The sequence below is a fragment of the Typopeltis vanoorti genome, chromosome 1 (genome assembly GCF_054136105.1).
Source record: "Typopeltis vanoorti isolate ZY-2024b chromosome 1, IOZ_Tvanoo_1.0, whole genome shotgun sequence".
Lineage (NCBI taxonomy): Eukaryota > Metazoa > Arthropoda > Arachnida > Uropygi > Thelyphonidae > Typopeltis > Typopeltis vanoorti.
In genome coordinates this window covers 83,835,694-83,862,998 of record NC_143549.1, presented here as the reverse complement: position 1 = coordinate 83,862,998, position 27,305 = coordinate 83,835,694, and the positions used below count along the sequence as shown (strand labels likewise).

General features: G+C 38.1%; 1 protein-coding gene across 1 annotated transcript in view; it reads left to right on the top strand.

The window, feature by feature from the left end:
- LOC150110163 (muscle calcium channel subunit alpha-1-like) overlaps positions 1–27,305 on the top strand; it is a 1,246,847-nt gene that overhangs the window by 352,101 nt on the left and 867,441 nt on the right. The window contains exons 15-16 of the mRNA XM_090391329.1: positions 3,975–4,095; positions 10,219–10,292. Of these exons, the coding sequence (XP_090247455.1) occupies positions 3,975–4,095; positions 10,219–10,292 (195 nt within the window). The remainder of the gene's footprint in view (positions 1–3,974; positions 4,096–10,218; positions 10,293–27,305) is intronic.

Genomic DNA, 27,305 nt, shown 5'->3' with positions numbered 1-27,305 from the left:
TTTATATTTTTCTATGATCTGTCTAAGGCCAAAAATATGATCTCTGGTGCCCTTACCTTTCCTAAAACCTGCTTTGTTCCTTGAGCATCTCTGCCTCAACTTTGGCCTCAATCCTATTTAGCATGATCTTCAATAAAATTTTGCTTGCATGAGATATTAAACGAATAGTTCTGTAATTCTTGCATGCCTTCATATCACCTTTCTTATGTAGTGGTATGAAAACTAACTTCTTCCAGTCTCTAAGCCATGATCCTGTCTTCCATATCCTTGTAATCAATCTATGAAACACTCTTATCCCTCCTTCCCCTGTGGCCTTAATTAACTCTGCTGGGATTTCATCTGCGCCTGTGGTCTTATTGCTGTTAAGCTGCTTAACTGCTCTTTCAACTTCATGCCTAAGTAGAGGAGGTTCCAAATCAAAATTTTCCTGGTGAGAGGGCTCCACATTTTCTTTATCTACTCTGCTACAGTTCCTCACAGTATTCTTTCCATCTGTTTTTGATTTCCAACTCTTCTGTTAGTAATGCTCCATTCCTGTCTTTGATGACATTCAATTTAGGCTTAAACGTGCTTCGTCATCTGTGCCTCCTCATCTGGAACTCTATTTCTTCACATTTATTAGTATAGAACTTTTCCTTGTCCTGCTTGATGGCTCTTCTGACTTCTGTATGTAATCTCTTGTATTCTTCAGTCCCTGTGTCTCTTTGTTTTTCCAGCTGCCTTTTTTTGATTAGTTCCCATGTTGAATCTGATATCCATGGGTTTTTTGGTTTTCTTATTGGGCCAAGATACTTCTTCACTGTATCCTGTATTATCACCTTAACTCCTTTCCAAAGCATTTCTGGTGAGTTCTCCTCATTGGTCTACAAAAAATCATCCAACCGAGTTGATGTTTCTTCTGTGAATCCACTAGGAATTACTCTAACATCCAATCTAGTGGGATGTGCCTGACCTTGAAGTTTTCTACTTCAAGGTCAGGCACATTGAAGTAGAAAACTTCAATGTGCCTGGAACAGATTGTGATACAGGCTGATGGCCTGTATCACAATCTGTTCCAGGACAAGTATGCACATCAGAGATGCTTATCTTCCACCACTGGAGAACCAGGATGTAATCGATCTGGTGCCTTGACTTATCAGTGTTAGATGTCTGAGTACAAGTCTGTCATGGATGTTTCTGGAAGCAGGTATTGGTAATAACTAATCTGTTAGCATGGGAAAATTCCAACAGTCTTTCACCACAGGTATTACGTTCACCCAGACCAAAAGTGTCACACTCTGGCCTGACTCTCATACTCTTTCCCACTTTTGCATTTAAGTCCCCTAAATTTTGCCAAAATTGTGAAGACAATGCAAAGGCTTCTGGGAATGATGTGGAGGACACTTACGTGTAGAAGTAGAGATATTCTTGTTCTGTTGTATAAGGCTTTGATTAGGCCACACATGGACTATTGTGCCCAGATTTGGTCACCGGGTTTTCAGAAGGACGAAGAGATGTTGGAAAGGGTCAAGAGGTGACTGACTAAGGTGGTTTCTAATTTCTGGAATGTTGAGTATGAGGAAAGATTGAGAAGATGTAATTTGCAGAGTCTGGTGGACAGGAGGAAGAGGGGAGATATGATAGACACCTACAAGTTGGTAAGGGGTTGTTATAGGATCAGTGGTGGAGAAGTTCTACACAGAATAGTGGGAGAACCAGAGTTCATCCCTAGAAACTGTATAAAGAGGGTGTGAGTAGAGGAGTGAGAGGCAGGTTTTTTTCGTGCAGAGTTGTGAATGATTGGAATGCCTTTCCTGAGAGTGTGGTGTCTGCAAGGAGTTTGAGTGTGTTTAAGACATGGTATGATGAGATGTGTGTTGTGATAAAAGGACCTCCCAGATGAATCTCTGACTCCATGAGGTCTTGGGGTAATAATAATAAAGATGTAAAGTATGTCTCTCCCCTGTAGGCATTCCAAAACAGTTTGTAAGTTTTCATAGAATTCCTCACTCTCTTCTTCAGGCCTATCCGTGTAGGGTGCATGAACTACCACAATTGATACATTGGTAGGCTGTGCCTTAAGTCTAATAGAAATTATCCTATCATTAATGGGATTATAACCAAGAAGAGTTCTTGCCTACACTGTCTTCAGTACCACAGCTACCCCATGATGTTTTGAGTCACCACCTGATTAAATAACTAGCTTACCACCCTGTCTTTTGAAGTGACCTTCTCCATTCCATCTGGTCTCTGTAATTTCCAGGATGTCAATTTTATACCTATCCATCTCTTTACAGACAATCTCAAGAGTACCCATCTGTAGACCCCAAACATTCCATGTGCCTATGTAACATTCCATTCTAAGATTTATCTTATACCTTCTGTGTTGTTCATTCACAGTACCACTGACTTTTGATGGAAACTGTAATATACTTCTTGAACAGGACCCTTTGCCTAAGACCTGAATGTGGCTCTAATTATTCTTCACGACAGCCGATGCAGCATGGATGTGTTATAAGGCACAACCATATTAGCACTTTGGAGTGGAGTCACTGCAAGTAGAAAGTGGTAGGGTTGCAGAGGCCCTTTCCACGTAAGATGAAATAGCAAAATAGGAAAGATTCACTCCTAGCCTTCAGATACTCTGATAGCATTGGGGGGGGAGGGGGGCAAGAAGAAAAGAAAGAAGTAAAGAAAAAAGGGGATGGACCAGTTTACTGATAATATAACAGATATATATTACATGAAGTAAGGAATGGTCCAGCATCAGGTACCTCAGGTTTTTCCATGCCCGTATACACTAAAATGAGCCCTTGAGGCAACTTTGGGATGAGCTACTTCTCTATATCCTGTATTATCACCTTAACTCCTTCCCATAGCATTTCTGGTGAGTTATCCTCATTGGTCTACAAAAATTCATCCAACTGAGTTTAAGTTTCTTCTGTGAATTCACTAGGAATTACTCTAATATCCAATCTAGTGGGATGTGCCTGACCTGGAAGTTTTCGGAGTCTTAGTGTGTCAGTTCAATGCCAGTAAATGTAAAGTCACAGAATTCGGCATGATTAGATATAAATGTTATATTATATTTGGTAGGATTATTTTAGAATAAAAACTGATGAGGCGAGGGATCTTGGAGTGTTAGTAGATAGGAAGTTGAAGTTCAGGGGCCATGTAGCAAAGAATCGAATCGAAACATAACTCGAATGACAATTGCAATGCTGAAGCAAGCTTTCATATGTAAAGTAAAGATGTCAGACTTGGACTATTGCACTGGTCTTGTCTCCTGGTTTCAATTTTGATTCTGACACAGTAGAGAGAGTGCAAAACGGAGAGTGTTAAAAATGATTTGGGGATTGTGAAATACTGATTATGAAGACAGATTGAGAATTTGTAGAATGCAGGCACTAGCAAACAGGAGAAAGTGGGGTGATATGATTGAGACTTACAAACTTCTTAAATGGTTGTACAGGATTTCAGTTGATGGAATCTTTTATTTTATGGATGGTGGTGGGGAAAGGACAAGAGGACATCCTTCAAAGCTGAGAATGAATGCTGCACTAAGAAGGGGGTGAGGGCTAGATTTTTTTGTCATAAGGTGGTGTGCATGAATGGAATGGATTGCCATTGGATATTGGGTGTGCAAATCTGTGTGAATTAATATAAGAACAAGTATGATAGCTGGTGTATGTTATGTTTCCTCCCTCAACGAGTCCCTGACTCCCTGCAAGTCTCTCTTAATGATAATAAAACATTCCTCTATTATGAAGATAAACAGAAGTAACCAGTTTACTTATTAGATAATTCTTAAGTATAATTTACAAATACATTATATTTTATTTTTAGTTTTGAATTTTATTTAATTTATTTAATCCAAACTTAATTTAATTAAGTTTGGAATTTATGCTCAATTTATTATTATTATTTTTTTTAATAATTGCTTACTCAGAATTAGTTTTCTATATCATGGATAATGTGTATTTTTGCATGTGAAGATTTTAACAGGTGAAGACTGGAATGAAGTGATGTATCATGGTATTAATGCTTATGGAGGAGTTGCTTCTATTGGAGTCATAGCATGTGTTTATTTCATTATACTCTTCATATGTGGCAACTGTATCCTTTCTGATAATCTACATGTACGTTTTACATTACAATTTATATGCTTATGATACATAAGAAGTATTTTTGCCCACAATATTTGGGTTTCTGTAATGTCAAGGCTACAGTAATATGTATTTAGAAAATAGTTTTAAAGGGAAGAAAAAAGTTAGTCATTTCCGCACCTGGTATAAACATCTAAATCATACCATGTATTCTAAGCACTTGTTTCTATAAATTAAGGAACAAAAAGAAAAATCGGGATAACTCAGAGGATGGGAGGAACGTCTAAAATTTGGGTACCTTATATAATAATTGATGGCCGAGTCTCTGGTTGTTGTATACAAATGAGTGGTGCTGTTGGTGATATATGCAAATTAGTCATGACAAAAAAAGATGGCATTTTGGAATGTTTTCCATTTCATATCTGAAGTGAGAACAAGACATTTCATGGTAGCAAAATTCTTGGATATGGCTGTAAGACATCATTTAACTAGTGAATTCAGGTAGTGAGCCATTATAAGGCTCACTACCTGAGTCTTCCAAAATCAGGAGAGATAGCCAGATGGTTACATGTGAGTTGTGTGGTTCACAGACTGTGAAACCAATTCCATCAGTTACAAACAGCATCCCAGGGAAGGAGGGCCATGGGGCTACAGCTGCAGTTGGTGGCTGATATCTCCTGTTATTGATCTGCTTGCTGAAACAAATGCTACTCCTTATCTACAATCTGACCTTGTGTTGGCTACAGGACATTGGTGTCTGCTTCAACTGTGTGTGCAGAATGCTTCACCAAGATAGTCTGCATATCCTTTTCCCTGAGACAGTCTTGATTTGCTTGACAAAGCAATACCAGGTGTGCTCAATACTGGACAATAATGCTTGTCTTCACTGAGCATAGCTCATCAACCAGTATCTTCAAGAAGAGACCGAGACTATTGTATGTATGAACTGGCCAGTCAGGTCTCTTGACCTCTCCTGTTGAGCATGTCTTAGTTGCTCTAGGTAGAGATTTTGCTACTTTTATCTCCTTAAAACTTCACGGCTTAGAAGGAACAACAACAATGGCTATTGCGGACTGAACTTCTGAAAACTGTTATAAACAGTATGAAACATCATTGTGAGTGATGTATCACTGTCAGTTGTGACTACATTGCTTTTTGAGTCACTGACAATCTTATTTTGATGACCACTGCCTTCATGCACCATTTGTTACTGAATTAAATTATTTATCTAAAGTTTTTGTGCATATTTCTTTTACATTTCATATCATACTGCTTTTCACTGAATTGCATAAAAATTCATCATACAGTGCTTGTTCCTTAATTTATGAAAACCAGTGTATTTCTGATTTGCAAATATCATGTTTTGTCTATTGTTTGTCTTTGCTCATATTATCAGAATTAAGTATTGTGCAGAGGATATTTAGTTTGATAGTTAAGCATGTCAAGTTTATATATATAGAAGTAGAAGGAAAAGTAACATAATCTGTCATTTATCCAACCTTTAAAACAATATCCCATGGATTAACCTAGCCCTGCATGTTAACTTACTTCTGGTACAGCACCAAGTTATTATATTTCACTTATCCAATCCTTTAATCTGAATGACACTTTACCACTTTCAGCCAGCTAAAATGGCTAGATAAACATTTGATTACTGTACCAGTAGTTCAGCTTAATTTTTAAGATACGTTGCCATTTGAGCTAATTAAGATGCAAAAAAAGGGGCAGAAATGTAATAGAGAAGTTTCACCAGCAACAAATATAATAATCTAAATTCATAAATGTTAATTTGGTATAAGCCTCTGTAGGCTTAAGTACTTACTGAGTAGTTCCTGAGCCGGAGTAGGCTTAATTTTTTTTCCAGAATAAGCACCTCTGTAGTGCAGTTGGGAGAACAACACTACATTTCACCCTTCGATTGAAAAAGAACTGAGTTTGATTTTCATCATGACCAGAAGAATCTTTATTGGACTTTTTCAATTGAAGGTAAGTTAACTGATTATATATGGAGGTAGGAGGGTTTTTTATCCTGGAAATTTGGGTTGGTTCATTCCACATACAAGCAAATTGGCCATAAAAATACACAAATATATATATATATATACTAGTGGCTGTGATGTGGATGGTGCTATGTTTTGATAGAGTATCATGTAGTTGGAGGATTAAGTAGGAGAGACAGTGAGTTATAGCAGAGTAGTTCCCTTCCACAATGACTCCTTGGAGGTATCACATAATAATAAAGATAACCAAGTTATCTACTTTTATTTTTTTTTATTAGAAATCATTTATTATTATTTGACACCTCCAGGGAGTCCAAAGACTCATCGAGGGAGATTATTATTATTTAGGCCTCCAAGGAGGCAAAAGACACATCGCGGAAGGTCCTTCCTGGGAAACATAAAGTCTTTCATACCACTCCTTAAACTCATTGACAATTCTCGCTGTCACCACTCTATCAGGCAATGCATTCTACAGTTCAACCATTCTCCATGCAAAGAAACCACTCCTCACCCTCTTGCTCACAGTTTCCTTTTGTAACTTCCAGGGATGGGCCCCCTTGTCATCACTCCTTCCCGCTGTTCAACCAAGCGAAAGAACTCCCCCAGTGTCAACCCTGTAACCACCTCTCAACAGTTTAAAAGTCTCAATCATATCACCTCTCCTTCTATTCACCAAACTTTGCAGTCCACATTCCCTCAGCTGATCCTCATAACTAACATTGTACAGTTCTGAAACTGTCTTTGTTATCTGCCTCTGTACCCTTTCCAGAGTTAATTTATCCCCTTCAAATTCTGAGGACCAAATCTGAGAACAATAGTGTAAGTGTGGTCTGATCAGGGGCTTATACAACGGAATGATAACTGTTTTGTCTCTGGAGGTCAGCTTCCTTTTCATTATTGCAGCAATCCTTTGTGTTACCTTCACCACCTTTGCAATATGTCCCATAAATTTCAAGTTTCTATCAATCATCAACCCAGATCTCGTGTTTCCCCTACTTCCTCCAGTATAGCTCCACCAATAGAGTATGCAGTATCCCATCGATGTGTCCCAAACTTCAAGACCTTACATTTTGCTGCATTAAACCGATACCCTCATTCATTTGCACATCTGTCTAGCTTATTCAAATCCTCTTGCAGGACTACCACATCTTCAATATTATAATAACTCTTCCCAGCTTCACATTCATCTGCAAACAACTGAATATCCACCTTCAATCAAATGACAATGTTGTTGATATGAAGGTTAAACAGTATAGGTCCCAGTACCGAACCCTGTGGGATCCCACTTGTAACCCTCTGCCTCCTTGAAACTGCCCCACCATACACAACTCTGTGATACTTATCAGACAGCCAATCCTGAATCCAGTTGACCAACCTGACATCCTAACCCACGTGCTGCAACTTAAATATCAGCTTATCATGTGTCAACCTGTCAAATGCCTTCGCTAAATCCAAGAAAATGGCAGTATATGCCATTCCCTCATCTACTGCTTTTGTAACTTTATATATAAAAGGCTAGCATATTACTAAAACAAGGGTGCCTCTTCACAAATCCATGTTGACTCTCACAGATAACATTACCCTTATCTGCCCAATGTTGTATACAGTCCCTGACTAATTTCTCCAAGATCTTAGCAACTACTGATGACACACAAACGTTTCTATAATTAGACAATTCCAGTCTGCTACTGCCCTTATGCAATAGCACTATTCTTGCCTTCCTTCCATTCCCTGAGGCACTTTTCCCATAGCCAGACTTTCATTGAAAAGCCAGGTCAAAGGAGCTGTCAGTTCCTTAGCACATTCTCTTAAAACTCGTGGTGAAATACCATCCAGTCCCACAGCTTTACTGACATCCAGAGTACTCAGTATTTCGCACACACTCTCCTCCTGCACCTCTAAACCTCTAACATGCCCTCTCCCTCTAGTATTAAAATTTACTCCTCCAAGATGAAATATCCAATAAAGTGTTCATTGAACAATTCCACTATGTCCTCTGCATCAGTTACTCTATTACCACTTTTATCCCACAATGTCATTTTTCCACAGTCATTTCTCCTCCTACTGGCCACATAGCTAAAAAATTCCCTAGGATTTTCTTTGGATCTTAGGACCATTCTCTTCTTATATTCCAGTTTCGTTTTCCTTACCACGCTAGTCACTCTCCTGTCTGGTGTCTTATATTCTTCATGCATCTGCTCTTCACCCGTCTCCTTATGTCTCTTCCATAGCCTCTTTTTCACATGCAGTTCCTTTTTAATATTGTTTGTCATCCATTTTACACCAAATTGTATCCTCGTCTTCACTTGTGGAATACAGCTTACTATTACTGCTTACAAATATTCCTTCACAATTTTCCAAGTACTAATGATATCCTGGCCTTCCAATTCCTCCCTCCATGAAACGTCTCCAAGTTGATGTCTAAGACTATTATAATCACCTTCTTTATAATTCCACATATGTTCCTGTCTCTTTGATACTCCTGCATTCATCATGTCAAAATGAGATGGTCACTCTTTCCAACTGGTGGGAGAGATGTCATCTCAGATATTATCAACTCTTCTGATGCTATAACCAAATCCAAAACTCTTGAACTTCTTGTTCCCTGTGTTACATGTTGCCTAAGACATTTGTCCCTCGATGATTCTAGAAAGTCTATTCCCTTATTGCTGCATGCAGCTTCCTCTCCCCAATTTATACTGCTGTAGTTAAAATCTTCCATAACAATCATTCTTCTTGCACTTACCAAACTTAGCTGTCTAAACATCTCCTGGTCCCCATCCTCTGTGCTCCTGGGTATATAGCAACACCCCACTAAATATCCTGTCTTGCCTACCTCTACCTCACACCATACGCACTCAAAATCATTTGTCTCACTTCCTTCCAAATTCTGCACTCTTAGAGGACATAGGTCATCACTTATCATAAGCAGTACCACACCACCACGCTTTCCCCTCCTATCCTGACGAAAAATGCTATACCCAGCGACTTCTATTCCTGTTGTTATATCCCCTTCACTTCTCTTTCTTCTATCTGCCAAACTCTGCAAGCCACATTCCCTCAGCCAATCCTCATAACTATCCTTGTACAGTCCTGAAACCATCTTTGTCATCCGTCTTTGTATCCTTTCTGCAGTTAATTTATCCCCTGCAAATCCTTGGGACCAAATCTGAGAACAATAGTCCAAGTATTGTCTGATCAGAGACTTATACAACTGATGAAATATGATATAAATATAATGAAACTTTCACCACAGTAACCATTCTACCAGCTTTGGTTGGTCAAGTGGTCAGCATATCTGCTCTCCACCCAAGAGGATGTAAGTTTGAATCCTGCCCTGGGCTTGCATGTTTGTGATTGCCCTACTAATCTCATCTCATTCATCTCATTTTCCTTTCCCACCTTTTTACCTTGCGGTGTCGAGGGTTTATTAATCATTGGACCTAAACCGTTCACAGGATAAGGTGGTCAGCCCTATGCCCCGGTGTATCCTCTGTCCGCAGGTGTTGAGTTCTCAAGGCTGGTTTGCTTGCTTTTGCGGGACCCCATGTAAACTGGGGAGGAAAACCCTACTGTCCACGGGCAAGACTGGCTATCTTGGCTATGGCTGATGAAGATCCTTCGGCTCCTCACGTCTCTTACGGGAATTGAACCTAGGACACTCCTTTCCCAAGCATATGGTTGCGAAGCGCACAGCCACTAGGCTAACTGCATGTACATTGTCCTATGTGGAAAAGGAATCTATGACTTTACCACTTTTAGCAGAAGGCTTCACTCTCAAAATCCTATGAGGTTACAGGAGTGACCATATCGTGTCCAGTGATGCCAAAAGTGAATAACTAACTCTCTACAGTGGAAAAATAATTTCATACTATGGAACTATCTTTTCACTGCCATTGTTCTCAAAGACATTAGCTATGCTTAGACTTAATTTGAACAGTTCCAAACATTGCTTGTTTCTCTTTCACATTCTCTTGATAGACATGCAGATTTGTAGTATAGCAATTCATAGTAATGAATTGTGAAGCGTTAAGACTTTTCAGTGATTTATTGATATGGAGTTTAGTATACTGAGTTTCTTTTATTTTATATTTTTATTATACTGGTGTTTATTATCCTTCATGATATATAAGATATCTTGCTTAATGTATTCTTGGCCATTGCTGTGGATAACTTATCTGATGCTGATGATTCATCACCTGAGAAGGTAAGTTGTCTTTATTTAATTTGAAGTATTAACACTATAAAGAAGAATTGTACTCTATAAAATTTGGTCAAAAGATATTAATGTCTGGTCCCATGAATTTAGCATGGACTCGTGTTAGGAAGTGAAGAAAGGATATAAGAGAATTATAACATGTTTCTGTATGTGCAAAGACAACAGACTTTGTCTGTGTTCCTCAGAATTAGGACCATAATGCTAAATTTTTGTCTTTGATCCTTTTGTGGGTAGCTGAGAAAATAGTGACTGCAGTCAACAAACTGTAGATTCAAATGGATGTGGTTTGGATGTTAGTGAAGGTCTTCAGCTAATAAATGAATTGCACTGCCTGCCATGAAACTACACCCTAGTTTATAGGAGATCTGAAAAGGTTTGAAAAGCTTCCCCCCCCCACCTCCCACACACTCATACACAACACTCATATGCTGCAGAATCCTTTATCCAAGCACATTAATGCTTGGATATATTAAAAGAAGTGCATTTAAAGAAGTATATAATTTCTTCTTGAATGTAATTTGGATGAGGAGATGGTGGAGAGGATCTAGAAATGAGTGACCAAGATCTTGTCAAGTTTATGGAATAATCCCTGTGAAGACAGAGATTTAAGATCTGTGGATAGAAATACTTTAAAGCACCTTTAATAACATAGAAACATGTTATTAAAGGTGCTTTTTAGAACTGACACAGAAGACTTTTTTCAATACATAGCAGAAATTGAGAGAATGAAAGATCGGTTTAATCCTGAAAATTATGTAAGAGTGTGTGGTTAGCAAAGGTGTGAGTACTAGATTTTTTGTTTGGCGTGTGGTTAATGGGTGAAAGGAATTACCAGAGAAGGTTGTGAATGCTTCATGAGTAAATGAGTTCTGGGAAAGGTATGATAGGTATTGTGCAAATGATTGTTACAGACCTCCATGGTGAGTCTTTAACTCCATGGATATACCTAAGGGAAAAAAAAAAAAAAAAAAAAAAAAAAAAAAAATTGTAACTTTTCTGGAATTTAACCTATGTCATCTGGACACAAAGTAATTATGGTAATCACTCAATTAACTGACTGCAGTAGGAAATCAGTTTTTCTGGTCAGATAATTGAAGGGTTAGTTGCATAAGTCAATTAATTGAAGGCTCAGGTTATTTGAAAGTCATATAATTTGAGAGATCACTATACTTTAGATTTGTATTTTTCACTTCTCGTTATTTTATTGTATGGTATTTGAAAGGTTGCATATTCATACGATTGTGCATCAGTCAAAATGAACAATTTGCGAGAGAATATTTGATTCAAGTAATTTTTCTCATTATTGCTTTAATTTACAACATAAATATTTTTGTAATTCAATTCAGTTCTATTTAGTAACAATTAATAATTTGAAATATAAGTTACTGCTTTGACATTTTATTATTCTTTTTCAGACTTTGAAAAAGATCCAGAATAACTTCTGAATAGTAGTGAAGGTGATTGTTGGAGTTGAGTGCACAGTCACTAAATTGTCTCTCTCTCTCTCTCTCTCTTTCTCTCTACTTAACTATAAAGGGGTGTGTGAGAGAGAGCTTTTGTTGGTGAGGAATTTAGCCTTCTTACTTTCAGTCTTAAGACTCCATGGCAATGCAGAAATAAACAGTATGACAATTTTTTTTTCTTCTTTAATACAAATAATATATTGCCAGTTGAAAGTTTATTTTTCACTAGGTTAGACTATGATAAATTTAGTTTAATCCTTTATCCCAGTGAGAGCAAACAAAGTTTGCACCTGAAAATATCTTCAGGACTGAATATAGTGTTGTACTATCTTACCTGGGTAAGTAGTACAACACCAGGCAACTTGTAGCAAAGGTGGAGCAAGCTACCAACACTCCTATCCCAGTATCTCCCATAATGCAAAACATATCTCCTTGTGGATATGTATTCTGTTATGCATTAAGGGATTGGCCACTACCCAGACTAGTTTCGACCTTTATTGAGGTCTCTTCAGTGGGAGCCAGGCCCAGATTTGGAGATACTAGGCAGAAGCAGTAGCAAGGTCATCTTTACCTATAGGAGTTGCCAAACGGTTTACCACTTTTTTTTTATTAAATTACTCTAGATTTAGAGAAAGATGTTGAAAGTTTATTTTTCACTACGTTAGACTATGATAAATTTAGTTTAGTCCTTTATCCCAGTGAGAGTAAACAAAGTTTGCGCCTGAAAATATCTTCAGGACTGAACATAGTGTTGTACTATCTTACGTAGGTCCACCTTTGCTACGAATTGCCTTTTGTTGTACTACTTACCCAGGTAAGATAGTACAACACTATATTCAGTCCTGAAGATATTTTCAGGCACAAACTTTGTTTGCGCTCACTGGGATAAAGGATTAAACTAAATTTATCATAGTCTAACCTAGTGAAAAATAAACTTTCAACATCTTTCTCTAAATCCAGAGTAATTTAATAAAAAAAAAAAGGTGGCAAACCTTTTGGCAACTCCTATAGGTAAAGATGACCTTGCTACTGCTTCTGCCTGGTATCTCCAACTCTGGGCTTGGCTCCCACTGAAGCGACCTCAATAAAGGTCGAAACTAGTCTGGGTAGTGGCCAATCCCTTAATGCATAACAGTATACATATCCACAAGGAGATGTGTTTTGCATTATGGGAGATACTAGGATAAGAGTGTTGGCAGCTTGCTCCACCTTTGCTGCAAGTTGCCTCGTGTTGGACTACTTACCCAGGTAAGATAGTACAACACTATATTCAGTCCTGAAGATATTTTCAGGCGCAAACTTTGTTTGCTCTCGCTGGGATAAAGGATTAAACTAAATTTATCATAGTCTAACCTAGTGAAAAATAAACTTTCAACATCTTTCTCTAGATCCAGAGTAATTTAATAAAAAAAGGTGGCAAACCTTTTGGCAACTCCTATAGGTAAAGATGACCTTGCTACCGCTTCTGCCTGGTATCTCCAAATCTGGGCCTGGCTCCCACTGAAGCGACCTCAATAAAGGTCGAAACTAGTCTGGGTAGTGGCCAATCCCTTAATGCATAACAGTATACATATCCACAAGGAGATGTGTTTTGCATTATGGTAGATATTGGGATAGGAGTGTTGGTAGCTTGCTCCACCTTTGCTACAAGTTGCCTCGTGTTGGACTACTACCCAGGTATGATAGTACAACACTATATTCAGTCCTGAAGATATTTTCAGGCGCAAACTTTGTTTGCTCTCACAGGGATAAAGGATTCAACTAAATTTATCATAATATATTGCCAGATCAACTTGATTGATTCACTGCATTTTATCTCTGAGCTGGGATTCAGATCCCACTGCAGCATAAATATTTATGATAGTAGAAGACTATCATAAATATGATAGTCTTCTACTGATGGCTAGATTCATTATGGAAGGTTTTACTCAATGAGCCACATATCTATATACATCTCTATTTCATTATATCTCATGTTTTGGCAGTCTGCTTACTTGTTACAAGGTGTCAAATGCTCCAGACTGGAGATAGTTATAGAAAGCTGTTTCACTTGGCTGCAAAGTTAATTGCACTTGCCAAGAAATTATATTCTTTAATCCCTTTTTCTTCCACGATGAGTCTTATGACTCCATGGTGGTGTGATGATAATCTCTTATTTTCGTTAACATGCCTGATATTCATAACATTTCCATAAACATTTCATTATCCTTGTAAATAACCTACTTTTCATTCCTTATTACTATACTTTTATATAACTTATTATTACACAGGCATCTCGGTCAAGTCTGCAGACTAGTTGTGGGAGGTACACATTAACCAGTCAAGTTCATTATCTCATGCTTCATATTCATTCACTGAAGAAGCATTCCTGACTGCCTCCAACAACCCATCATTTACAACCCTCCAAGCAAAAATTTAGTACTTACACCCTTGCTAACCATACTTTTAGGGATTATTATTATTATTAAACAAGACCTCATGGAGTCAAAGACTCATCTAGGAGGTCCTTTTATCTTACACACACATCTCATCATACCGTGTCTTAAACACATTCAAACTACTTGCAGACACCACGCTCTCAGGCAAGGCATTCCAATCACTCACAACTCTGCACGAAAAAAACCTGCCTCTCACTCCCTTACTCACACCCTCCTTATACAGTTTCCAGGGATGACCTCTGGTTCTCCCCTGATCTCCCACTATTCTCTGTAGAACTTCTCCACCATTGATCCTATAACAACCCCTTACCAACTTGTAGGTCTCCATCATATCTCCCCTCTTCCTTCTCTCCACGAGACTCTGCAAATTACATCTTTTCAATCTTTCCTCATACTCAACATTCCAGAGGTCAGAAACTACCTTAGTCAGTCGCCTTTGGACCCTTTCCAACATCTCTTCATCCTTCTGTAAACCCGGTGACCAAATCTGGGCACAATAGTCCAAGTGTGGCATAATCAAAGCCTTATACATTGGAACAAGTATCTCCCTACTTCTACATGTCAGTGTCCTCCACATCATTCCCAGAAGTCTTTGTGTTGTCTTCACAATTTTGGCGATGTGTCCCCTAAATTTTAGATCCTTATCCACTATCACCCCCAGATCTCTTATTTCCTCTACTTCCAACAATATATTCTCACCAAGCATAAATTCTGCATCCCATCTTTGTTTTCCAAATTTTAAAACTTTACATTTTGCAACATTGAACTCACATCCCCATTTGCTTGCCCAATCACTCAATTTATTCAAGTCTTCTTGCAAGGCCACAACATCTTCACTACTCTTTATGGTTCGTCCCAACTTTGCATCATCTGCAAACAACTGAATATCTCCATCCAAATCTTCACCAATATCATTAATATATAAGTTAAATAGTAATGGCCCTAAAACAGACCCCTGAGGCACTCCACTAGTGACTTTCCTTTTCCTGGATATTGCACCCCCATACACAACTTGTTGATACCTATCAGATAGCCAGTCTCCAATCCAATGCACTAATCTAATATCCAACCCCATCTGCTCTAGTTTGACTGTCAACTTATCATGAAGTACTCTATCAAAAGCCTTTGCGAAATCCAAGTATATTACTGTGTATCCTTCTCCTCTGTCCAAGGAAGCAGTCACTTTATTGTAATAAGTAAGTAGATTACTAAAACATGACCTCCTTTTAGCAAATCCATGCTGTCCATCAAAGATTATACCATTGTTGTCAACCCAACTCTGGATCCTAGTTCTCACGAGCTTCTCCAACAACTTAACCACAACACCTGACACACAGATAGGCCTATAGTTTGATGCTTGAGTTCTATCACCTCCTTTATGAAGTGGCACAATCTTGCCCTCCTTCTACTCTTTAGGAACTTGACCAAGTGCAAGACTCGTATTAAAAAAATATGTCAAGGCAGGTGTCAACTCTCTGGCACACTCCTTCAGAATACGTGGTGATATATTATCAAGTCCCACAGCCTTATTTACATCTAGTTTACTCAACTCCCCAAACACTTCTTGCTCACTTACAGTCAGTCTGTCCTCCCCATCATCAACTGCTCTTAATCTCTCCATGAAGTCACATTCACAAGATTGAAAGATCTTTATGAATTGCTCATTAAGTATCTCCACAACACATTCTGCAACAGCTGTCTTTATACCATTTCCTCCAATCAATGTCATCCTTCCATAATCATTCTTTCTTTTGCTGGCTACATATCGAAAGAACTCCCTAGGATTCTTTTTGGCTTCATTAGCTAACTGCTGTTCATACCTCTCTTTAGCTACTCTCACCAACCAAGTCACCCTCCTTGCCTGGTCTTTGTAGACCTCATGAAATTGGTTACTTCCACTTCTCTTATGCTGTCTCCACAATGCCTTTTTTTTCTGTATTGCATGCTTAATCTCTTTATTCATCCATCTCACACCTACCTTATTTAACCTTCTCACCCGTGGTATACATTTAGACATTGCATCTACTAAATAGTTTTTGAAAATCCCCCAAGCTGCATTGATCTCTTTTCCAGCTAACTCCTCATTCCATGCTACATCTGCAAGCTGTCTCCTGAGCTCTTCATAATCACCCCCGTTGTAGTTCCACATATACCCTTTTTTCACAGGGGTCCTTGCACTGCTGGCAACTACCCAGGTAATCACCTTATGGTCACTTTCACCAATTGGTGGATGATTTGACACCTCATTTATAATTACATCCTCCGATGAGATGACCAAATCCAAGACCCTTAATCCTCGTGTGCCCTCTGTTACATACTGTCTGAGGTAGTTATCCCTCAAAAACTCAAGAAACTCATTTTCTTTAGTTCCAGTCGCTATCTCTTCAATCCAGTCTATATTGCCATAATTAAAATCACCCATAATGATCACCCTTTTCTTATTTGCTTGGCTTATTTGACTATACATTTCACTATCACCACCATCCACATTACCAGGTCTATAACAACATCCCACCAAGTATTTGATTCTATTCACCTCTATCTCACACCATACTGCCTCAAAACCACTGGCCCTATTTCCCTTTTGCATCTCTACCTTGTATGGACATAACTCTTTCTCTATCATCAATAGCACTCCCCCTCCCTTTTTATCCCTTCTATCCTCACGAAACATATCATACCTTTCCATCTCTATTCCTGTCAGGATGTCGTCCTCATCTAACCATGTCTCACTTATTCCAACAATCTCTGGGTACACAGACACAATTAGTGCAACCATTTCAATTATTTGTTGATAACTATTTGTTCTGTCCCATTCAATCATGTATTGAAAGATTTCTTTAGTAACTCTTCTATAAAATTCCTTTACTAACTTATGTTTATATCATAGCTCTCCTTTCCTGTTATCAGCTGAAGTTTGGAATCCACAAATCTTCAGTTTATCCTCATAGGGAGCACTCAAAAAACAGTTTACCATTTTGGTTATTCACCTATGATTATCCCCCCCCCCCCCCCACACACACACTTGTTCTACCTCTTCTAGCCAGATCTGAAATATTTCCTCTGCTTCAGTCCTACAAAACACCTTTTAAGTGACTTAAATGTTTCTATAACATCTTCATGCTAAGTTTAGGGCCAAGAATATACAGAGGATTTGAAATAGGTAGTGAACACATCATTTAGTTTTGAACAAGATAAAATTGAATAACACATTGAAAAGAAATGTATGTAAGAAAGTTTTGAAAAGAATCAAATTTGAGCAGCTTTCAGTGGTGAACTGTAGACTCAGATACATAAATATTTTTCAGGAAAAAAATGAGAGAATTTGAAAACAAGGAACAGTCCTTGAAAAGTTAGTCTAACATTCAGAAGAAAATATTCATTCTGCCAGAGAGACATATGGGTAAGTTGTTAGAAAAGATAGAAAAATCAGAACTCCATGGTGTACTCAGAAATTTAAGAGGACAGCCAAGGAGCAGAAGAAAGTATATTGAAAGTTCTTATGAGTCAGCATATGCTGTGAGAGAATACAGAAAAAAAATGTAAAAAAAAAAACCAAAGCAGTGCATAAAAGTAATTAAACAAATTGTTTTAAGGGAACATTTGTCCTATACATAGATTTTTTGTGAATGGATTAGGATAGATCTTGTCTGTTCTTTTGGTACTTTAACTTTGTCCCATGCAATATTGCATAACTGGTATAGTTCATCCATGATCACTTCAACCCCATGTTTCAGTGTCTCTCCAGTGATATTATTATTCCAGGGCCTTTTTTTTTTCCTCTCAGATGTTTAACTGCCTTTACAACCTCGTCTTTCAATACATATCTATTTCTACCTCTGTGATTGGTGATATTTTCCTTGCCTTGATTCATCAATTAACCTTTTTTTGTTCCTCAACTTCACCCTTTGTCTTATATAACTTCGAGCAGTATCTTGTTTGTGTATTTCCTGTTTCTTTTGTGTTCATCAGGATTTCACCATTTCTTATGGTTCTTTACTTTGGGCTCCATTTCTTGCTTGTGTAAGGGAAACTTCAAGAACAGGTTTAGTTTCAGACCAAATAAAAGTTGTTATTATTATGACACCTCCAGGGAGTCCAAACACTCATCGAGGGAGGGCACCTACTCAACAACTCTCCGTCTCCACGACTCAATCAAACTACAACAAACCGTTCTACTTTCATCATTTACACCAACGGCATCTACCGCCGGCCACCACCAACAATCACAAACATCCATGCCCACGGCGGGATTTGAACTCGCAGCCTTTTGGCTGGGGAGTGGATATGCTAACCACTCGGCCAGCCAGGCCAGCAGGATCAGATTTAATGTTAAGACAAACAGCTGAGAAATTTTGAGAATACAACACAGATCTGTATTTAAGTTTTGGAACATCTGGAAAAAGCATATGACAAGGATCCAAGAGAAAAGCTCTTCAAAATGCTACTATAAATAGGCCATTATATTGAGCAATGCATAATCTACCATATTATTATTATTACCCTACACCAAATGGACTCAAAGACTCATCTGGGAGGTCCTTTTATCATACAGCTCATCATACCATGCTTTAAACTCACTCAAATTCTCTGCAGACACCACACTCTCAAGCAAGCATACAAATCATTCACAACTCTGCATGAAAAAAAACCTTCTTCTCACTCCCGTACTCACACCTTCTTTATACAGTTTCCAGGGATGACCTCTGGTTCTCCCCTGATTTCCCACTATTTTCTGTAGAACCTCTCTAGCATTGATCTTATAACAACCCCTTACTAATTTGTAGGCTCTATCATGTCTCCCCTCTTCCTCCTGTTCACCAGCCTCTGCATATTGCATCTTATCAATCTTTTCTCATATTCGACATTCCAGAGATTAGAAACCACCTTAGTCAGTCGCCTCTGGACCCTTTCCAGCATCTCTTCGTCCTTCTGAAAACCAGGTGACCAAATCTGGGCACAGTATTTCATGTGTGGCCTAATCAAAGCCTTATACAAAGTAACAAGAATATCTCTACTTCTACACGTGAGTGTTCTCCACATCATTCCCAGAAACCTTTGTGCTGTCTTCACAATTTTGGCTATGTGTCCTCTAAATTTCAGATCCTTATCCACTATCACCCCTAGATCTCTTATTTCCTCCACCTCCAACAATATATCCTCACCAAGCATTGATCTTATAACAACCCCTTACAAATTTTAAAACCTTACATTTTGTGACATTGAACTTGCATTCCCATTGCCATGCCCAATCACTCAATTTATTGAAGTGTTCTTGTAAGGCCACAGCATCATCTCTACACTTCTTCCCAACTTTGCATCATCTGCAAACAACTGAATATTTCCATCCAAATCTTCACCAATATCATTAATATACAAGTTAAACAGTAATGGCCCTAAAACAGACCCCTGAGGCACAACACTAGTGACTTTCCTTTTCCTGGATATTGCTTCCCCATACACAGCTTGTTGATGCCTATCAGATAGCCAGTCTCCAATCCTGTGCACCAATCTAATATCCAACCCCATCCACTCTAGTTTGACTATCAACTTATCATGCGGTGATCTATCAAAAGCCTTTGCGAAATCTAAGTATATTAATGTGTATCCTTCTCCTCTATCTCCAAGGAAGCAGTCACCTTATTGTAATAAGTAAGCAGATTATTAAAACATGACCTCCCTTTTGCAAATCCATGCTGTCCATCAAAGATAATACCATTGTTGTCAACCCAATTCTGGATCCTAGTTCTCACAATCTTCTCCAACAACTTAACCACAACACCTGACACACAGATAGGCCTATAATTTGATGCTTGAGTTCTATCACCTCCTTTATGAAGTGGCACAATCTTGCCCTATATTTATGTTGTAAGTCAGCAATTAGAACTGGAGGAAGTATAGGAAAATGGTTTGTTTGATCTTTAATCAGGTATGAGACAAGTGTGGGTACATGTTATCTCTGCTATTATTCATCATTCATACGAATCTCATGATGAAGGAAAGTGTCATTAACAGTGACATCAAAATTGGAGATGTTAATCTCAACTCTTTACTTTATGCAGATGATGTTATATATTCCTAAATAAATCCACTAGAAGACTGCAGGATTCCCTAGCTAAATTGAATGACTGTTGCAATAAATTTTATATGAAAATCAGCAATAAAAAGAGAAATTATAAAAATAGGTTTTATTATTATTTCATGTTGGATACCCCCCCCTTTCCTCAACCGTCCATTAGGATAGGTTGAGCCCTCCTAATGAGGGATTAAGTATGTATGTATGTATTTTTTGACTGTAGATCTGTGTATGTTCACAGGCTAGTTTGCTTGTTCTGAGGGAAGAAAAATCCGCGTTTCCAGGTGAAAAAACCCTTCACCTCTGTATGAGACTGGCTAACTCACCTTTAGTCGAAAGAGACTAGATAAAGGTTCCTCATGTCATGGATGGGAATCGAACTCAGGTCTTTCTGACCAAAGGGCTTCGTCTATACTGACTGAGCTATGGGGGGGCTCACATGAAAATAGGTAAGAACATAGAAAACATGAGATGCATTCGCAATAGAAGCCTATAGAACAAGTAACATATTTCAGCTATTTAAGTACACTTTTTAGTGAAGATGCCAAATTAAATATGCAGATAGATAACAGAATTAGCAAAGTTATTGTAGCAGGTCAACTGTATAAAGATACAAGACAGTGTTAAAACCTAATTTAACTTATTGATCTGAGTTAGAACTAAAACACTTGATCAAAGACTGGACACCAGAAATATGAGCAGTTTTAAAAAAGATTAGGGAGCAGACAGATGGCATCAATTTCATAATCAATTCCAAACAAGGATATTAGGAAAGAAGTTGATTTCTAGAATGTGTGAATAGAGATAATCTTAGATGGTATATATTAATCCAGATAATGGATTGATATGTGGGAAAACTGTCAACAGGAAGTTGGTATTGATATATAGGTCTGTCATAATATACTCTATACCACCTGAGGTTACATTTCAGGAATTAGAAATGTAATTAGAAATTAGATGAATATGGTCATCATCAAATTTCTAATTTGATGATGACCATACATGAAGAAATGATTGTGGAAGAATAACATTGTTGGATAAAAATGGGAATAGAGTGACTGATACTGAGGACATAGTGGAGTTGTTCAATGAGCACTTTATTCGAGTATTTCATCCTGGAGAAGGTTTTAATACTAGAGAGATGGGTCAGGGTTTAGAGGTGCAAGAGGAGAGTGTGTTCCAAATACTGAGTACTCTGGATACCAGTAAAGCTGTGGAACTGGATGGTATTTCACCACAGGTTTTGAGAGAATGTGCTAAAGAACTGACAGCTCCTTTGACCTGGCTCCTCAATAAAAGTCTGGCTGTCGGAAAGGTACCCAAGGAATGGAAGGAAAGTAAGATAGTGCCGCTGCACAAGTGGTAGCAGACTAGAAGTCTAATTATAGGCCAGTTTGTGTGTCATCAGTTGTTGTTAGTCTTGGAGAAATTAGTGAGGGACTATATACAGCATTGGACAGATGAGGGTAATGTTATTTGTGAGAATCAACATGGATTTGTTAAGGGGTGCTCTTGCTTTAGTAATATGATTGCCTTTTATGATAAAGTGACAAGAGCAGTTGATGATGGAAAGGCATTATACAGCCATTGTTTTAGATTTTGCAAAAGCGTTTGACAGGGTGCCACCTGATAAAACTGATATTTAAGTTGCAGCACATGGGTTTAGATGTCGGGTTAGTCAACTGGATTCAGGATTGGCTGTCTGATAGGTATCAGAGAGTTGTGTATGGTGGAGCAATATCAAGGAGGCAGAAGGTTACAAGTGGTGTTCCACAGGGCTCAGTACTGGGACCTGTATTGTTCAACCTTTATATCAATGACATTGTTGACGGATTGCAAGGGGATATTCAGTTGTTTGCGTATGATGTGAAGCTGGGAAGGGTTATCAGCAATAGTGCAGATGTGGTAGCCCTGCAAGAGGATTTGAATAAACTAGACAGATGGACAAATGAATGGAGGAAAGTTGGTTTAATGCAGCAAAATGTAAAGTCTTGACGTTGGAAACGTCAAGACTTTAGAAACCATCTATGGGAACCATCTATCATCGTTTGGAAACCATCTATGGGAGGATGCATACTTGATCGGAGGAGCTATACTGGAGGAAGTAGGGAGGGGAGACAGGAGATCTGGGGGGGGGGGGTGATTGACAGAAAACTGAAATTCAGGGAGCATATTGCAAAGGTGGTGAAGGTAGCCCAGAGGATTCCTGCAATACTGAGAAGAACGCTGACCTACAGAGATAAAAGAGTTATCATTCCGTTGTATAAGACCCTGATCAGACCACACTTAGACTGTTCTCAGGTTTGGTCCCCAGGATTTGAAGGGGATAAATTAATTGTGGAAATGGGTACAGAGGTGGATAACAAAGATGGTTTCAGGACTGTACAATGTCAGTTATGAGGATGGACTGAGGGAATGTGGACTGCAGAGTTTGGTGGATAGACGAAGGAGAAGTGATATGATTGAGACTTTGAAACTGTTGAAAGGCAGTTACAGGGTAGAAATTGGGAAGTTCTTTTGCTTGGTCGAACAGCGAGAAGGAGTGATGACAAGGGGTCATCCCTGGAAGTTATGAAAGGAGGCTGTGAGAGAGGGTTAGGAGTGGTTTCTTTGCAAGGAGTATGGTTGAACCCTGGAATGCATTGCCTGAGGGAGTGGTTAGAGCACGAACAGTCAGTGGGTTCAAGGAGTGGTATGGTAAACTTTGTGTTTCCTAAAAACAACTTCCTGCGATGAGTCTTTTGACTCCATGGAGGCCTGGATAATAATAATAAATGGATTTTATTATTATTATCCAAAAATTCATCTATTATTAATAATAGATGAATTTTTGGACTCCTTGGAGATGTCACATAATAATGATAAGATCTGATGTCAACATATTTGGATGGAGAACTGATTAAAAAGAGGTTCAAAGTTTTGAGAGAATGATGATTATTTTGTATTCTGGTAGTATATACAATGGCATGTTTAGGTATAGGCCCGGGCCTATAGCAGCAAATTTTGAGGTGCGGTGGAAATTCCCGGGCTCTCATTTTTTTTATTATATTTATATTACGAATTTATGATATAAATAGGTTATGCATGTAAATCAACATGCTCATTAAATATGGGGGGGGGCGCTTTCTCCTAGCCTAGGGACGGGAAATACCTAAAAACGCCACTGAGTATATAGGATAATAATTTGCATAAGATCATTACAGACATCAAATAATTCAGCTTCTCTTGTTCTTTGAACTTCAAAAATCCAGTTGGAATTATGTATGCTGAAATTTCCAAGTAAGATTATCTCACTGTTTGAGTAATTAAACTGTATGTGATCATCTTTGAGTAATAATCAAAATACTTAGTACAGTCATCAGAGTTATAAGGGGAGAGGGCAGCAAATAATTACAACAAAATGTGGAAAATAAATCTTGAGTCAAAGTATCATATAAAAAAATATTCCCCCAGCCTGTGGATATCAGATTTGACAAAAGCACATCTTCCATCCTTCTTCTGGAAGACAACATGAATTATGTAACATTGAAAGTTAAGTTCACGTGAGCTGTAGTTATGGAGTATGCCAACTGATGATGTTCAGTGATCAATAACAAATTGTTGGAAGGCTGTGAGTGGTGCACATCATCGATGTTGGTATTGAGCTCCTAATGTTGATAAAGTATTTGTTTGTTTGTTTTCTAATGTTGATAGTTTTTTTTTTTCCTCATAGAATTTTGTCATTTTGTTGGATTTTTTTTTTTTTTTTTTGCATGATTGGTTGTATTTTTATCTTATTATTATTTCAGATCTCCATGGATTCACAGATCCATTGCAGAAAGTCACTCTGTAACACAAGCATCTCATGATACCATACCTTAAATAGATTCACATTCCCTGCAGTCACAAACTCACAGGCAATGCATTCCAATTATGTACAACTCTGCATACAAAAAACTTCTCACTCCATCACATCCTCTTTATACAGCTTCCATGGATGGCCTCTTGGGATATTGCTCCATGGATGGCCTCTTGGGATATTGCTCCATGGATGGCCTCTTGGGATATTGCTCCATGGATGGCCTCATGGGATATTGCTCCTCCATTCACAATTTGCTGATATGATCCAGTTGTTATAATCTATTATTGACCTCTATCTGTCCTAGTTTAACTATCAATTTATCACCTCCTTTATGAAGTGGGAGATGATAAAACTGGCCTTTCTTCCACTCCTTTAGAACTTCACCCATTAAGACTCATATTAAACAAGTATGTCAAAGTGGATACTCCCTGGCATCCCCTCAAAACACATCTGATATTGAGTTCAACAGCATTATTATTGTAAGGTATACTCATTTTCCCACATACCTCCTGCTCACTCAGTCATTCTCTCCTACTCTTCTTCCCTTGCCAATGCACTCACTCTGCATGATGTCACATTAATGAGGATGAAATACCATTATGAACTGCTAATTTCTTATATCTTCACTGATGAATATCATCATTCTGTAATCATTCTTTCTTCTTCTTACTAAATATCAAAACAGTCCTCTAGGGTTTTTGCTTCATTTGTTAACTGCTGCTCATAATGCACTTTTGCTATCCTAACTAATCGAGTTGCCTTCCTTGCTGTTCTTTGTACTCCTCTTACAACTGATTATTACCACTCATGCTGCTTCCATAATGCATTATTCCTCCAAATTAATGCTAAATCTCTTTATTCCTCCATTTCACACCTACTTTATTTAATCTTTTCTCAGTTGGAATACATATAGAAATTGTTCTATGTAGTTCTTGAGTTGTCCCCAAGCAGCACTGATCTCCTTTCTGCACAACTTCTCATTCCATGATACAACTGCAAGCTGTTTCCTAAGCTATTCATAATACCTAGCAATGTAGTTCTGCATGTGTCCTTTCCTTAAAAAAAAAAAAAAGTCATCATATAGCTGCAACTGCCCAGGTAATCACTTCATGGTCACTCTTGCCAACCAGAGAGAGATTCAGCACTTCATTTATAACGACATTCTTTGATGAGATGACCAAATCCTATTCCCTTGATCTTTGTTGTTCCTCAAAAACTCAAGGAAGTAAGTTCTTTACTTTTGGATGCTGTGTCATAATGAGTGATTTTAATTATTACTATAATTAAAATCACTCGTTATGATCACTCTTTTTACTATTTGCTTGGCTAATTTTCTAATACGTTTCGCTATCACTACTGTTAAGGGTAGGTAGTGACAGTGAAAGTAAATAGTATAGCAACACTATTTCCCCACCTCACATCAGCACAACTTTTTTTCTATCATCAACATACTCCATGTCCATGTTTTAGCTTTTCTATCTTGAAAAACATCAAACTCTTCCATCTCTATTCCTGTTAGGATATCATCCTCATCCAGCTATGCCTCACTTGTTCCAACAATTTTTGGTTGAATGAACTGAATCAATGTGACAATTTTCTTTCCCTTATTTCTGATACTTCTAGCATTTGTATAGAAACATAGCAGTTTATTTCTTGGTTTATAAGAGGTTCTACTGACACCACTTCTTAGGCATCACCTCACCCCACTCCTCTCTCTCATTATCCATCTCAGAATCTCCTCCAGACCTGAATGCTCTTCCCCCTGATATGCATTTTTCATGTTGGAGGCTTAATGGATTGTGTACAGCACTCAGAAAGGATTAAAACAGAATTTAATACTTCCTATATTTCGTCTCAGTCACTGAGACATCTTCAGGGATTACACAAAAAAACTAATGTAACATATACACAAATACCACACAACACTAAGACAACCATGCAGGTGACTCTAAAGTCCTATCTAGGTGGAGCATCCTCTATGGGCGGTTGTAGGTGGCCTGGATTATAAGGTGGGAATCTCTGATAAGTGTTTCCCAAGTCTTAGGAAGCTTAATGCAACGTTATTTATTTAGATTTGGTTGATTTCTGAGAGCTGCTGCAGATTCTAAAAATAGTCTCTCTTTTTTGAATTTGCTGTGGTGGAGCATGGTGGTTTTTTCCCCCAAGAAATCCTGTGGGTTGTATCCAAGCCATGGTCAGCCAGGCCTGACTGACCATAGTTATGGTTGCAGATGTATGACTTGTGTTCCTCTTGGCCAGTGTTTCTCAAAGTGTGGTACACGTACCTCCGGGGGTACGCGAAAGGTCTTCAGTGGGTACGTGGCAATTTTCGGCTATGCATCATTAATGCATGGAATCATTATATTTCTCAACAAATAGTGCAGTTAGAGACAACTGGGATAAAAATGGCACTAACTAATGAATCACATCTTCCCTCCAACAGAAACTGCTGTATAGACTGCAGCAAAACCATATGTTGCCGGTGAAACATATGGTTTTGCTTGACACTACCCCATCGTGAACATGTTAAAACTATGAAATATATAGTGAATGTGTTTCAGATATTATGGAATTCGGTTGAAGAGAATTAGCATTTCAACTTAACTGTTGAAATGCTAATTTAACTTTGGTTCGTGTGATTTTTTAATACCGCACCAATTATATGTACTTCTTCATAGCTGCTCTACGTGTCTCAAGTGTTGTAAATTACTAGTTGAAATAATGAAATAATTACTGGTTGAAATATTGCAAATAATTTGCTTGAAATAATGGGAAAGAAGGTGAAACTATTTGGGTAGATGACTTTGACGATGCACACAAGGAAACTGTTCTCTGTACCTAAAGTAGCAATAGCAAGTAGGAGCTTCTTGGTAAGTCACACCATTTGCAGTTTTTTTCTGAAAACTTTAGTCTCTGATATATCTCACACCACGATTATTAGTTTTAATTTTGGGGAAAAAGTGCAAGTTATATTCGAGTAAATACAGTAAATTTTTTAGCTTTCAAATTCTTAAGTATGGATCATTGGTTAAAGATTGGATCTATAGAACCCACAAAAGAGAGCAATATAGGAAATGCAAGCAGCTGTAAGCAGCAAGAAAACGTTGATATTGCATCTAGATCAAATGAAATTGATAAGGGTGTGTCATCTGACATCTCTAGAGAACCATCTAGGAAGAAGAT